General features: G+C 59.4%; 1 protein-coding gene across 4 annotated transcripts in view; it reads left to right on the top strand.

Moving 5' to 3' along the window:
• The window catches only part of NID2 (nidogen 2), a 14,725-nt gene continuing 756 nt past the window's right edge, over positions 1-13,969 (top strand). The window contains exons 1-21 of one of the 4 annotated variants that reach the window (XM_030484855.1): positions 1-317; positions 971-1,279; positions 4,159-4,391; positions 4,661-5,073; positions 5,721-5,870; positions 5,947-6,192; positions 6,484-6,684; positions 6,854-7,075; positions 7,371-7,514; positions 7,859-7,987; positions 8,079-8,222; positions 8,313-8,432; positions 8,535-8,771; positions 9,423-9,662; positions 9,819-10,040; positions 10,193-10,362; positions 11,190-11,319; positions 11,486-11,657; positions 12,176-12,333; positions 12,879-13,002; positions 13,790-13,902. In XM_030484855.1, coding sequence (XP_030340715.1) covers positions 129-317; positions 971-1,279; positions 4,159-4,391; positions 4,661-5,073; positions 5,721-5,870; positions 5,947-6,192; positions 6,484-6,684; positions 6,854-7,075; positions 7,371-7,514; positions 7,859-7,987; positions 8,079-8,222; positions 8,313-8,432; positions 8,535-8,771; positions 9,423-9,662; positions 9,819-10,040; positions 10,193-10,362; positions 11,190-11,319; positions 11,486-11,657; positions 12,176-12,333; positions 12,879-13,002; positions 13,790-13,902 — 4,066 coding nt within the window. In that variant the 5' untranslated portion in view covers positions 1-128. The remainder of the gene's footprint in view (positions 318-970; positions 1,280-4,158; positions 4,392-4,660; positions 5,074-5,720; positions 5,871-5,946; positions 6,193-6,483; positions 6,685-6,853; positions 7,076-7,370; positions 7,515-7,858; positions 7,988-8,078; positions 8,223-8,312; positions 8,433-8,534; positions 8,772-9,422; positions 9,663-9,818; positions 10,041-10,192; positions 10,363-11,189; positions 11,320-11,485; positions 11,658-12,175; positions 12,334-12,878; positions 13,003-13,789; positions 13,903-13,969) is intronic. The other 3 variants (XM_030484856.1, XM_030484857.1, XM_030484859.1) reach the window with 3 other exon arrangements.

Consider the following 13,969-nt stretch of genomic DNA (forward strand, 5'->3'; position numbering starts at 1 on the left):
TCCGGTTCCCTCCGCCGGGTCGGGGCTGCCCCGTCGGGTCCGCTCTGCGCTGCTCCCTCGCTCGGCTCCGGTTCGCCCCGTCGGGTGCGGTCGGCGCCGTCGGGGGTGTCCCGTGGGCCGGCGGCGGGATGCGGGCGGTGGCGGCCGTGCTGGCGGCGGCGCTGGCGGTGGGGGCAGCCCTGCCCCGCCCGGGGCTGCTGCCGCACGGCCCGGCCCGCGGCGATGCGCGGCTGCGGTCCGGCGACGACGAGAGCTCGCCCGGGGTGCCGCTCCGCCCTGCCCCGCGCCTCTACGGCCGCGCTGCCCGCCGCCTCTACGTGAGTCCCTGCTGGCCCGGCCCTCCTTACCCCTGGACCCCTTCCTCCTCTCCATCATCTCCCTCTGCCCTCCATCTTCTCATACTTTCCATCCCTGTCCCTCCCTCCTTCCATCCCTCCTTGCCTCTCCATATTCCCACACTCCTCTCCATCCCCCTGGCCCACCATCTCTCCCTCCTCCCATCTCTTCACCCCTGTCTTTCCATCCCTCTTCCCGCTCACCCCCTTCATCTCCAGCCTTGACACCCATCTCCCCTTACTGCTTCTCCCCACCCTTCCGTATGTGTCTTTGCTGTCTCTACCACTGCACGTGTCTTTCCTCCATGCATCCCTTTTCTCCAACCATTTCCCTCTCCACCCTGCTCCCACCGCCTCATGCCTGGTGTCTCTGGCTGCAAAGGAACAAGAGGGCTTTCTCCTTTGCAGCTGTTCCCGGCCAGCAGCGGCTGCAGCTGGGACAGCCCCTGAGCTGCAGCTCTCTGGGGGATGGAAAAGCCCAAGGTCTTTGTTTTCTCCCTGGCCGGATGGGGCCACGCGGCCTCAGGGCTCTCAACCCTGTGCCCCGCTCCAGCGGGGAGGGGGGGACATGGCAGTGGGACAGTGGCTGAGGTGCCTCTGCAGCTCCTGAGCACCCTGCATCGCTCTCTCTGCAGGTGGGGACCAACGGGGTCATCTCCACCCAGGATTTCCCCAGGGAGACACAGTACGTGGATGACGATTTCCCCACAGACTTCCCTGTCATCGCACCCTTCCTGGCCGACCTCGACACCTCTGGTGACAGAGGGAACATCTACTACCGACAAGACAACTCTCCGGATGTGCTGGACCAGGCTGCGGGCTATATCCAGGCTGGGTTTCCCCGCACCGCCAGCTCCTTCGTGCCCACCAATGCATTCATCGCCACCTGGGAGGATGTGGGCGCCTACCAGGAGCTTTCACAGGACACTGGGCCCTCCAGGAAGGTGAGGTCAATAGGCTCAGGTTGGACACCCATCCTTACATGCCATGGGAAGATGAGTCTTCCTTGTGTAGCACCCAAAACGCTCAGTCACATCTTTTTGGGCAGCTGGATGATGGATCCAGCCTTGGATGAGCACTGAGGAAGACACCGCTCCTCTCTGTTCAGAGCTGCAGCGGTGGTGGGTCTATTGGCTTTGCTGATGGGCAGAAGAGATTTAGAGGTTGCTGTCAACTCCATGGTTGGAAGTGCTGAGGCTTTTTCCTGCTTACAGTGCTGGTGGCTCTGGATTTGCACGGCAGAGTTGGGCTAGGGGCAGCTGATGGGTCACCCGTCTTGCTTCTCATGGCTTGGGGCTCGTCCTTCGTTCTGCCTGCAGGTTGATAACACTGCTGGTGAGGAACCGGCTTCAGAGTTTCCAGTGTGGGTTGATCTTGTGCCTGGAAAACAAGCTCGTATGTGGTCACCAGGTCGGGAGATGACCTGTGTTCTCACTCATGGGCTGATAAACCTCTCGATGGGAGGACCTACGGCACTGCCTTTCCCTGAAAACCCTGGGGCTGCTGCTGGGGTATGAACTGTCACCTTAGGCTGATGACGTGCTGAAGAGGTGACAGTGATGCTCCACCGGCAGGATGGGCTTCTCAAAACAAGCTGAGTATGAAGAGCTGGAAGAGGAAAACTCTCGTGATGAACACCCAGAGCTGTGCTATGGGTGATGGGCTCTCGCCACTTTGGGCTGAACCCAAAGCTGATCAACAGCCACTGTGTCCCCACAGGGCACTGGGAGCTGTCCCTGCCGCCATCACCCCCTGCTCCGGGGCCCTTTGGTAGCGGGTTGCTGAGAGTGAAGCCAAGCAGGGAAGAAAACGAGGTTTGGAAGGAAACAACGCACATTTTTTCCTCTAATTTAAAACTTGGGAAAGCAGCTGAAGAGATGCCATCAGGGGCCTTGCAGCGACCTCGCAGCCATCAAAAATGCAGCCTCCTCTTCTCTTCTCGATTGTTGTTTTTCTTCTCTGAGAATTTGGATCAGGTTTTAAAATGAAACCGGTCTTGCTTAGAAACAAGAAGCTCCAGGGAAGGCTTCATTCAAGACCCACTGAAATGCAGCTTGTGCCCATGCTTTGCTGAACCCCCTCTTAGCTAAAAAGCTAAAAAACTGCTAAAAAGATCCTCTAACACCACTTTTTTCTTACGCAACATGCCATTTATTGGAAAGATGCCCTCCTGCTGCTCAGAACCAGGACTGACCTCGAAGCCTTTACCCCTTCCTTTGGAAAGTAGCCACTCACCCTTTTTTGAGCCTCACAAGCAGAAACCTGGGTTAAGACTGGGGGCTTAGAGGCTCCCCAGTGCCCTGCCTTGGGGCATTGAATCATAGAATGGTTAGGGTTGAAAAGGACCTTAAGATCATGCTCCTAGTCCCTGCAGTGACACTTCCCAGGGCTGCGGGAGCAGGGCAAGGGCTGACCCCACTTCTGCAGGAGCAAAACTTGCCCTTTGGGCTGGAATTTGCCCTTTGCAGCTCTTTGCTGGGAGCAGTCGGCCACAAGCTGGGGGCTGAAGCCCCTCTCACTTTGCCCTGCATCCCACAGTGCCAGAACATCAGTGTCACCCCTCGGTTCCCCCCTCGCTGCCCGCCACAAGGCAATAAATGAGTCCTGCAGCTGCTGCTGCAATTTGGCTGCGTGGGGGAGGAATCCAGCCCCGGGGGGGGGGTTATCCCCCCCCAGCTCTTGGCCGACTTTGCACGGGGTCTCTGAATGCCCGAGTGTGCGATGCACACAACAAGGCTCTTTATATCCCGCGGGGCTGCCAGGAAGCCTTGCGATGCCCCAGGGGCCCCGTGCCCCATAACTGGGGCTGGTGCTGCAGGGACAGGCAGGGTTGGGCTGGGGGGTGGTGTGGGGGGAGCCCCCACTCCCTACCTGCGGCTCCGGGGGTGAAAATGGGATTTTAATCATTTTTCCTTTACTCAGGCACCATTCTCCGCTTGCTGCTCCGTGCAGCTCATGGGGAAGGGCTGCTGCTGCTGCGCACTTATATTTATTGATTCAGAGAGTAGGACTGATGTGGGGTAGGGGGTTGGTCCAAATGCTGTAAGCATTGGTTTCCCCTCATTTGGGGTGACCACGACGTGCGTGTGTATTCTCTGGTGGCTCATAAGGGTTGTGCTCACTCTGCAGCCTGCCCATCCGTAGGTTATTGCTGTGGTCCCACTCCCTGGCGCAGCCTCGCTCGGGGCTGGTGTGGCCCCAGGGCTCGCAGGGCTGGCACGGCAGGCAGCCAGCATGCCTATAGCAGGACGTATGGGTGTGGGGAAGGCGGGAGCACATGCATGTTTTTTCCTGAGGAAACCAAGCTAAAATTGTTCTCGGGGGAAGCGGGGGGCGGGATGCAGGTTTTCCTCTGGTGCTGATGGGATAGAGAGGGGCTGCTGGTGTCAGGGGCAGGATAGGAGGAGGAGGACAGAAGCAAGGAAGCTGCAGTGCACCAGCCTGGTGCATGGGTTACATGGCCAGGGATGCTCCTGGGCACGGTACAGGGCTGTCACTTCCCTGGTGACAGCTCCAAGAGACACCCCTGCACCGATGCAGCTGAGAGGGGGTGGCCTGGCTGTGTCATGGGCTCTTGTGGAGGATGATAGGTGTCCTTCCCAGCACATTGCACTGGCGTTTGGCCATGCACAAGCAGCCCCTGCTCCTGCCCTTCCCCAGGAGGTCTCTCTGCAGGCTGATAGCGGGCTCTTTTGGGACACTTGTATGCAATGTGGTGTGTGGGGAACTGGCTGTCACATTCCTGGTCCCTTTCCCTGTCTCAGTCCTCTGCTGGCATCCTGCCCCTCCATGACGTCTGTCTGTCCTGCTCTCCCTTTGGCAGCTCAACACCTTCCAGGCAGCCATGGCCTACAACAATGAGGACACCTATGTCATCTTCTTCTACCCTGAGGGCAGCCTCCAGTTCCTGGGGACGCGGCCCAAGGAGTCGTACAACGTCCAGCTGGAGCTGCCGGCCAGAGTGGGCTTCAGCTGGGGGGACGGCGATGACCCGAAGAGGGACGGGCTCTTCCACAGCCTGGCCAGCAGTGAGCCGGCTCTGAGGAACCTGGAGCGGTGCGTGGTGTCTGGGGGCCATGTGGGGTGGGCAGGGGGACCAGGGTCACCTTCTCCCAGCCCTCAGAGTCTTTCAAAAGCTGGAAGAAGGACGGAAGTGGTCTGAGGGTGATGGGCTGAGTTGGGGGGCTTAGCTCCATGTGCACAGGAGCTGTTCGGGAGCTGTATTTGAGGTCTCAGGAGGGGTGGTGTGGAGCGGGGCCAGTACCTTTGGGGTGGGTTTTCCACCATGGCTGTGATGGATATGTTTGTGTGCCGCTGTCCTGCAGGGAGAGCAACACGGGGGTACCAGGTGTGTGGGTCTTCCACGTGGGCAGTGTGGCGCCCTTAGAGCACGTGGAGCCGGGAGCTGGGCCCGTACGTCATGCCTCCGGCAGTGCCGACTACACCCGCACGCTCTACAGCCGTGCCAACCACTACAGCCATGCTGACCATGCATCCACGGAGCTGCCGGCACAGCACGGCTCGGAGACCACGCATCCTGACCATGGACCCCGCTCCCCAGCACTGCAGGGCATTGTCCCCAAGGGGCTGCCTGCATCCCTGGGGCAGGAGCGGAGCCGCCGGCTGCACCCTGATGGGGATGGCAGTGCCCGGCAGAGCTACTCTGCCAACCCCTCTTTCTACAGCTCTGGGCATCACGGTGTCGGCGTGGAGGAAGACGTGCATTTTAACCCTGATGGTGAGTGGCCACAGTCCCTCCGATGACTGAGTGGGGATGTCTCATGGTGGGTGGCTCCCTAAAAAAGGCCTCTTTGCTACAAGCTCATCTCTTCCCAAGCAAGTGCGGGCTGGCATTGCTCCTGCAGAGCTGCTGCCCTTCCAGCTCCTTTCCTCCCAGCCAAATCCTGCTGCCAAGGGGCTGCCGGAGCCGTATGTCCCTGCCCGCCATACGTCCCTGCCTGCCAGGTTTGCTGCTGCTCTGCCCCGCATTGCGAGGAGGGAAGCTTGGAGGATGGGAAGCTCAGGGGACAGGTCCCAGCACGGGGCCAGGGCTGGCCCTGTGCCCCCCCTGCTACCGAGCAGGCTGCAGAGCCACTGTGGCATGTGCCTGCAGGAGCAAAGCCCTGTCCCTGGACAGCCGTCTCCCAGAAATAAGCAGGAACTCGATCTCTCACCCTCTGTCAGAGCTGCCTGAAATCAGGCAACAGGTTCAAACCCCTCAGCCTCCCCTATGCATCCCAGGAAGCTTTGTTGGGAACCACCACTGCCAGCTGGCCTGTCTCCCGACACTGTTGACAATGGTTTTGGGTTAAGAAGGCAAGGTGCTCAACCCTTATGAGGTGTGGCTTTGTCACTGTGTCCCCAAACCTTTCCCCTTGGTCCCAGTGTTCACCTACAGCGCGGCCAGCAGAGAGACATGTGCCCAGCACCATGAGCGCTGCTCCCCGCACGCCTTCTGCACTGACTATGCCACCGGCATCTGCTGCCACTGCCGGGCCACCTACTACGGCAATGGCCGGCAGTGCCTGCCTGAAGGTACGTGGGGCGGTTGTGGGGACGGGCATCCCGTGTCTGGGTGGCCGCTGCCAGGGGTGCCCGTCTCCCTACCCAGGGGCTGTGCATCGCCTCAACGGGAAAGTGAGCGGGAGCCTGATGGTGGGACAGGCGTCCATCCGCTTCCAGGACGTTGACCTACATGCATACATTGTGGGCAGTGACGGCCGAGCCTACACGGCCATCAGCGGGGTGCCCCAGCCCGCTGCCCGCGCCCTCCTGCCCCTCCTGCCCATTGGCGGGCTCTTCGCATGGCTTTTTGCCCCGGAGGAACCCGGCTCTGAGAATGGCTTCAGCATCACTGGTGAGTGGGGACCCGGGATGCACTAGAGTCCCTTAGAGTCCCCCACACCCCTCATGGCTCCTGGTGGGGTGGGTTGGTCAGATGTGGGGTGACATGTGGCTTGGGGCAGGTGGTGAGGGGTGTGGGTTCAGGGCAGCCCCATGGCTCCTCTGATCACCTCCCCAGGTTCAGCTGGCTGCCACCTCCCTGCTGTGAGCCCTCACAGGTGTGCCGGAGAGGTGGGGAAGCTTTGGCCATGTATCCCCTAAAAATCCTACAGCTGAACGCTGCCTGTTCCCTTTTCCTGCCCAGGTGCTGAGTTCACCCAGAACCTGGAGGTGACCTTCTACCCTGGGGAGGAGACAGTCCACATCACTCAGACAGCCGAGGGCCTGGGGGCAGACAATTACTTAAGCCTTAAGACACGCATCCAGGGCCAGGTGCCATTTCTCCCCGAGAACATCGCTGTCCACATTGCTCCCTACAAGGAGCTCTACCACTACTCCAGCTCAGGTAAGAGCCCGTGCTCAACCCCAGGTTCAGTTTCTCATGCGCCATCCCTGTGTGCCCTGCTTGGAGCAACCCCAAAACACCCTGTCCCCGCTGCGGTTCCCAACATCCAAGAGACATCTCTGCCAAAGCCAGCTCTCCCTCATCCACTGGGGTTTCCCTTGCTGTCCAGCAGCTGTGACATCTTCTGCTCAGCGGGAGTACGTCCTGATGGCGGGGACCGCCAACCGGACTTTGTCCTACCGCCTGCGGCAGAACATCACCTTCTCCGGCTGCCCGCACACCCGCCTGCTCGCCCGGCAGCGCCTGAGCGTAGCGCGCGCCTTCACCCTCTATGACAGCCAGGAGCACGTCCTGCGCTACGCGCTCGCTGCCCACATCGGCTCGGCAGGAGGTGAGCTCCAGCACCAACCCCGCGGTGCTGACCCCAGGGTGCCAGCCCCTGCCAGGGGATGCTGCTATCTCATGCCTGCTCCCAGAGCTGCAGCATGCTCACTTTGCCCTTAAACAGCCAAAAGAGAGGGGATTTTTTTGGCATTGGGAGCCTGCAGCGTGGGTGGCACAGCCACAGGTCCCTGCATGGGACAAGGGTGCTGTAGTGCAGCAGTGATGCCTATGTCAGATATGAGTGGGAACCCCATGTCTCCCAGATCTTTTTCCTGCCCCACTAACACCCATCTTGCCTGCAGACAATGCTGAGAATTCCCCAGTGAACCCATGCCACGACAGCACACACACATGCGAGGCAACAGCACGCTGCCAGCCCGGCACAGGGATGGAGTACACATGCGAGTGTGCAGCTGGGTACCGCAGGGATGGACGGGGTTGCCGAGGTGAGCAGGGCTCTGGGTGGGTGCAAGGGGTGGCTGGTGCATCCTGTCCCCCAGGGGACACCGTGATGGCCACTGCCATTGGGGGTGGCAGGAGGTGCCACAGCACCCGCAGTCTCAAGAGCTGCACCAAGGGTATGGATGAATCATGGGGGGAAACTGAGATAGGGTGCCCGGAGGCTGCAGGGGGCACCTGGGGAAGCGCTCCAGGAGTGTTGTGGGGATGGAGGAAGTGGCAGATGTGAGATGGGCAGCTTGGGGAGGTCATCCTGCCCCAGGCCAGGAGCAACCAGACCCCAAAATGGGGGTGTCCCACCACCACTGGTGGTGTCTCCCCCTTTTTCTAGATGTGGATGAGTGCGCGGAGGGCCTGAGCCAGTGCGGCCCCTTCACTGTCTGCCTGAATGGGCCAGGCAGCTACCGGTGTGAGTGCCGCAGTGGGTACCGGCCAGCAGAGGACGGGCAGGGGTGTGTGTGTAAGTGCCAGCCCCATGGTTTGGGGTTTCCCCCACCTCTGTGCCCCACGGGCCTTGCCCCAGCCACCTCCTCACCCTCCTGTCCCTGCAGCGCTGGCACCAGTGAGCAACCCCTGCGAGGACGGGAGCCACCCGTGTGCGCCAGGGGACCGTGCGCGCTGCCTGCCCCGCGCTGGCGGCCGCCCTGCCTGCGAGTGCCTCCCTGGTTACACTGGTGATGGCATCAACTGCTCTGGTATGGGGTGCGGAGGGACCGCAGGGTGCCCAAGCCGCACAGCTGTCCGGGTGCCCTGCCCCGGGTGATCCTCATCTTCCCCGTGCACAGACGTGGATGAGTGTGCTGAAAACCTGTGTCACCCAGCCGCTGTCTGCTACAACACGCCGGGCTCCTTCTCCTGCCGGTGCCATCCTGGCTATGAGGGCGATGGCTTCCAGTGCATGCAAGGTAAGGCTGTCCAGCTCACCCCCATACCTCCAGCTCTGTCTACCCCAGGCAGCTTCTCCTGTCCTCACTCTGCTGTTGCTTTGGCTGTCCCGGCATCGGAAGGGAGCACGCAGCGGCTGACACCCTGCCAGCACGAGCAGCTGTACCCACGGGAGGTGCCACCAGGACCCTCACCTGTGAGCAATGGACATGTGCCCCAGTGTGATGAGGAGGGTCGGTACCGTCCCCTGCAGTGCCACAGCAGCACCGGGCACTGCTGGTGTGTGGATGCCGCGGGGCAGGAGATCGCAGGCACGCGGACGGCACCGGGCAGCATGCCGCCTCGCTGTGGGACCCCAGGTCAGTGCTGCCCCGCGGTGCTCAAGGCGGTGAGGGGAGGACGGTCAGGTCCTTCTGCATCTTGTTGGCATCCCAATGGGATCAGTGGGCGCCCAGTTGGGGGAAGCATCTTGCAGCACTGGCTGCTGTTGTGCTCTGTAAGAGAAGGTGTTGGGAAGGTGCTGGAGCAGACAGAGCCCTGCCTGTCCCTGCCCATCCTACATGGGTGCAGAACTTTGGCCCCAGCCACCTGCAGAGTGGGGACAGTGGGGCTGCAGACAGAGGGGGGGACCCTCTGCCCAACCACCGAGCTGGGGGCTTCACTGCCATGGCCTGGGTGCAGGGTGCTGCTGAATGGGTGGTTGGGCATATCAGGGGGCTCTTAGGTCTTTAGGGCATCCTGGCCCCTGCTACTATAACCTGGCGAAGGTTATAGTAGCAGTGGCCATTGGGGCACCTGCTGTGTCATCTTGCAATGGAGGTGACAGCCATGGGGTGTAGAGGGGACTGGAGAGGGGCAGCCCCAGCCCAAGGAGGGAGGCCAAATGGTGCCAGCAGAGCATCACCCAGAACCTGCAGCCATGGGAGAAGCAGAGCCAAACCTGAGTGCCAAGTGGGTGCAGGGGAGCTGCGTGGCACCCCCTGAGCCTGGGGGGGGGTGTTTGCTGCCAGCAGAGTCCGTCCAGCAGCTGACCCCCTGTGAACATGAGCGGCTGTACCCACGGGAGGTGCCACCAGGACCCTCACCCGTGGGCAATGGGCATGTGCCCCAGTGTGATGAGGAGGGTCGGTACCGGCCCCTGCAGTGCCACAGCAGCACCGGGCACTGCTGGTGCGTGGATACGTCAGGGCAGGAGATTGCGGGCACGCGGACGGCACCGGGCAGCACACCGCCTCACTGCGGGACCCCAGGTCAGTGCTTCCCTCCCTGCAGCACCCCAGCACCCTAGTATGGAGGGACACCCAGCAAGGAGGGGGGGACCAGGGGCTCTGGCAAAGCCCTGAGTCCCCCCAGGCTTGCACATGGGGTCCATCGCAGGGGGGTGACTGTCGCCCTCCCTGTGCCAGAGCCCACAGAGCGGCCCCACACCATGTGTGAGCGCTGGCGGCAGAGCTTGCTGGAGCACTACGGGGGCAGCCCCCGCAGCGACCAGTATGTGCCGCAGTGCGACATGCAGGGCAACTTCAGCCCGCTGCAGTGCCACGGGGACAGCGGGTACTGCTGGTGCGTGGACGAGAGCGGCAGGGAGATCCAGGGTACGCGCTCAGAGCCCGGCAGCACCCCTCCATGTAAGAGCTAAGTACCCCAAGTGTGACCCCCTTCCCTGCGTATCAGAGCACAGGCTCTCAGTGCTGCACCCCGTTCCTGCTCAGGTACGGAGCCAAGGGGCCAATGCTTCCCGAGCCATCTCTCTCCCTGTCACCCCCTGTTTATGTGCCAGGTCTCCCCAGCGTTGCGCCGCCCAGCATCTGGCCCTCGCCCCGGCCTGACGTGTCCCCACCAGCCACAGGGACGTTTCTGCTTTACGCTCAGGGACAGCAAATCGGCTACCTCCCGCTCAACGGCACGCGGCTGCAGAAGGAGGCGGCGAAGACCCTGCTCTCCCTGCATGTACAGTATCTCCAGCATCGGGTCTAGGGTGCAGGACCACCGTCAGGAGTTAGGAACAGGCTGATGTGTGTTTCACATCTCTCTGGACCACTTTTGTCTGCACTCTGATGGTCTGAGGGGTCACCTCTTGAAGGTTGATGTTGGTTTGTGGGACATCGGCTGTGCTGGCTGCTGTGGCACTGAGAGGGAGCAGGAGTGCTCTCACCTCTTCCTCCAGCCATCCCTGAGCAGAGGGACAGGTCACACACCTGGTGTGCCTGCACAGGGAAGGAGCATGGGTGCTTGCAGAGGTTCCCTGGCTGTTTGTTGGTTATGGGTCGCGGGCTGCCATCAGCACATCTCTACTGCAAAGTTGCCTTTTCCCTTTCTTGGACTCCTCTTGGAGCATGGCCATGTGCATCTCCATCCCAGCCAGACCGAGGGAGAGGAACACTGGAAGCTGGGCCATGACCCTCCCTGCACCCTGGGGAACTGAAACACCTTGCCAAGTCTTCCCTTTCCCCATCCTAAAGGTCATGCTGGGGGCTGGCTTCACTGTTGGAGCAGTCTCTCCTTGAGCCGAAGGGTTTCAAACCCATCGGGATGTGGGTGTGTGCCTGCCACAGCTGGCCTAAAAACCTCTGCTGCCGCATTCAGCCGGGGGTGCGCAGTAGAAGCCTGTCAGTGTTGGGTTTCCCAGGGAAGAGGGATCTGAGTGTCATTCCCTATTGCTCCATCTTGCAGAGTGCCCTGGGCAGCTCTCAATGCTGGCTGGTGGGATAAGGATGAGGCTCTTGGCTGTGGCCCAGGCAGGATTTCACCCTGTGTCCCACTCCCAACCCTGGCAGGGCTCCATCGTGGTGGGGATCGACTATGACTGCCGGGAGAAGACTATCTATTGGACTGATGTGGCTGGACGGACCATAAGCCGGGCGAGTCTGGAGCCAGGTGCTGAACCAGAGACCATTATCAACTCAGGTGTGCTCCCATCACCCAAACCTGCCCAAAGCCACAGCAGTGGGTCCATGCCTGCCTGTGCCCATCACAGGTTTGGGGTCCTCCATTGCGCCCTCACACCCCTTGGCTTTGGGGATGCTGCAATGGGTCCAGGAGCAGCTTCTGACCATGCCCATCCCTCCGGCAGGACTCATCAGCCCCGAGGGGCTGGCGGTGGACCACCTGCGCCGAGCCGTGTTCTGGACTGACAGTGGCCTGGATAAGATCGAGAGAGCCCGGCTGGACGGCGCCGAGCGGCGGGTGCTCTTTGACACAGACCTCGTCAATCCCCGGGCCATCGCGGTGGACCCTGTCCGCGGGTGAGCAGCAGTGGGGATTTGCACGCAGGGCTTTGCAAGGTGCAAGAGCTGGACACATGGTGGCGTGCCAAGGACCCATCCTGACCGCGGGAGCAGCTCTCCTACACTGCACACCCACAGGAGGGATTGGCTCTGTGTCCCACCTCCTCTTTCATTGACTAATTCAGGATCTGGCTAAACGTGCTGTTTCAGCATCAGGATGTACATTATTTGTGAAAGCTTTGAAACACGCCTGCTGTTCAAAAACGCAAGCTGTGCCTCTAGGGTGCTGTTGCAATACAAAATGTGCTACTCCTAAGGCTCACCCTCATCTAGGAGCTACAGTTTGGGCCATAAACATGTTTGACATTATTCTGGTTTTCTTTTAGAGATTTTTTCAAATCACATAAAGATTTCAGGCACTGTTAAGGGGAAAACTTGGCCTCTATCTGAGAGAGCCAGTAACAAAGAGAAAGCTCCTCATCTCCTACCACTCCTGTTGTGTGTCCTGATTGTTCATTATACATTTTTTTCCCAAGCAATCTTTACTGGACAGACTGGAATCGCGAGGCACCCAAAATTGAAACATCCACTGTCAATGGAGCCAACAGGAGGGTCCTGGTGAATAAGGACATCGGCTTGCCCAATGGCCTGACCTTCAACCCCTTCTCCAAGCTCCTCTGTTGGGCAGACGCAGGTAACTTCACCCAGGATCGATCAGAACGAGACATATCAAGCCTCAAAGGGAAATCCAGCTATGTATAAGCACAAGTAGGGGTAGGACAAGTAGGAATGACTTTAAACTGACAGAGGGGAGATTTAGATTAGGTATTAAGAAGAAGCTCTTCCCTGTGAGGGTGATGAGGCGCTGGCACGGGTTGCCCAGAGATGCTGTGGCTGCCCCATCCCTGGCAGTGTCCAAGGCCAGGTTGGACGGGGCTTGGAACAACCTGCTCTAGTGGAAGGTGTCCCTGCCCATGGCAGGGGGTTGGAACTGGATGATCTTGAACTGTTCTGTAATTCTATGTATGTCTTCAGCCTATTGCTACCTGTGGGCTTCTCTGCCCCCTTCCACTGTCCTGCCCCAAAGGGCTTTGTGTGACAGGGACAAGGGGGCTCACAGCATAAGTTGCTTCTACACCCTTAGGCTGAGAAGCTGTTTCAAAATTCAGTGAATACAAAGAACACGCTTGGCGGGGGCTGGGTTTCTGGCCCAATAACTATCATCTTGTGTTTGAAAAGGAACAAAGTACCTGGAGTGCACATTCCCTGATGGCACAGGCCGGCGTGTCATACAGAACAACCTCAACTACCCCTTCAGCATCACCAGTTACGCCGATCACTTCTACCACACAGACTGGAGACGGTAAGGAAAGAAAACCCACTCCCTCCTGCGTCTGGCAACGCTGAGGAGCATTTCCTGGGGCTCTGCTCCCCTAAGCAGCCAGGAGCCAGGCTCTGCACTCCCTGTGGAGTCATGCTAGCCAGCAGCTTGGAGGGCCTTTGAGTCAGAGCGGGGGGAAACGAAACACATCCCCAGCTTGCTCCTTGGTCCCCAAGACCTGGAACCTCACCCAGATCACTCCCTGGGGTCTCCTGCAGTGCCACGTTCAGCAACACCCGCTTGTAAATCTCAGTGCAGAAGTTGTTTAGGAACAACCCCAGCTTCCTGGGAGGGACAGAAATAGTGGTTGGGTTTGTTGAGGGTTTTTTTTTAAACTAAAACTTGGCACAAGTTTCTGAATCTAGATTAAGTCAAAGAAAATATTCTGTCCTCGGCTGTTCCCTTCCCCCCCACCACCTAAGGTCCTCGGCATCAGGAACTTGCCTCTATTCCCACTCCAGCTGGAAGCTCTCAAAACTTCGATCCAACCATAGCAGATTACAAGAAACTGCTTAAGTGCTTGTCATGCTTGGAGGAGACTCTCAGGGAGATAATCTCTCCTTGGAAGGCCATCTCTGTGACTGGATCACCAAAGAGAAACACAGTGAACAAACTGGATGTAGATTTTATGGGGGAAATTTCTTTCCCATTTTTCCACAAGTGTTCAGACCAATCTTTTGAGCTGCCTCCGTTCCTAAATGCATATAGATGGGGGGAAAAAACTCCAAGTTTCACAGATGAGTAAAGCACTTCTCCCCCTTATCACCAGGGATGGTGTGATAGCTATCGATAAGGAAACTGGCTCCTTTACTGATGAGTATCTTCCAGAGCAGCGATCACATCTCTATGGAATAACGGCAGTTTATCCCTACTGCCCTGGAGGTAAAACCCACCACAAAACCCACCCACCCTTGATTGTCTAACAGCTGCTCTGTGCTTGACGTGCTAA

This window comes from Strigops habroptila, chromosome 4, assembly GCF_004027225.2.
Source record: "Strigops habroptila isolate Jane chromosome 4, bStrHab1.2.pri, whole genome shotgun sequence".
In the NCBI taxonomy this organism is placed as follows: domain Eukaryota; kingdom Metazoa; phylum Chordata; class Aves; order Psittaciformes; family Psittacidae; genus Strigops; species Strigops habroptila.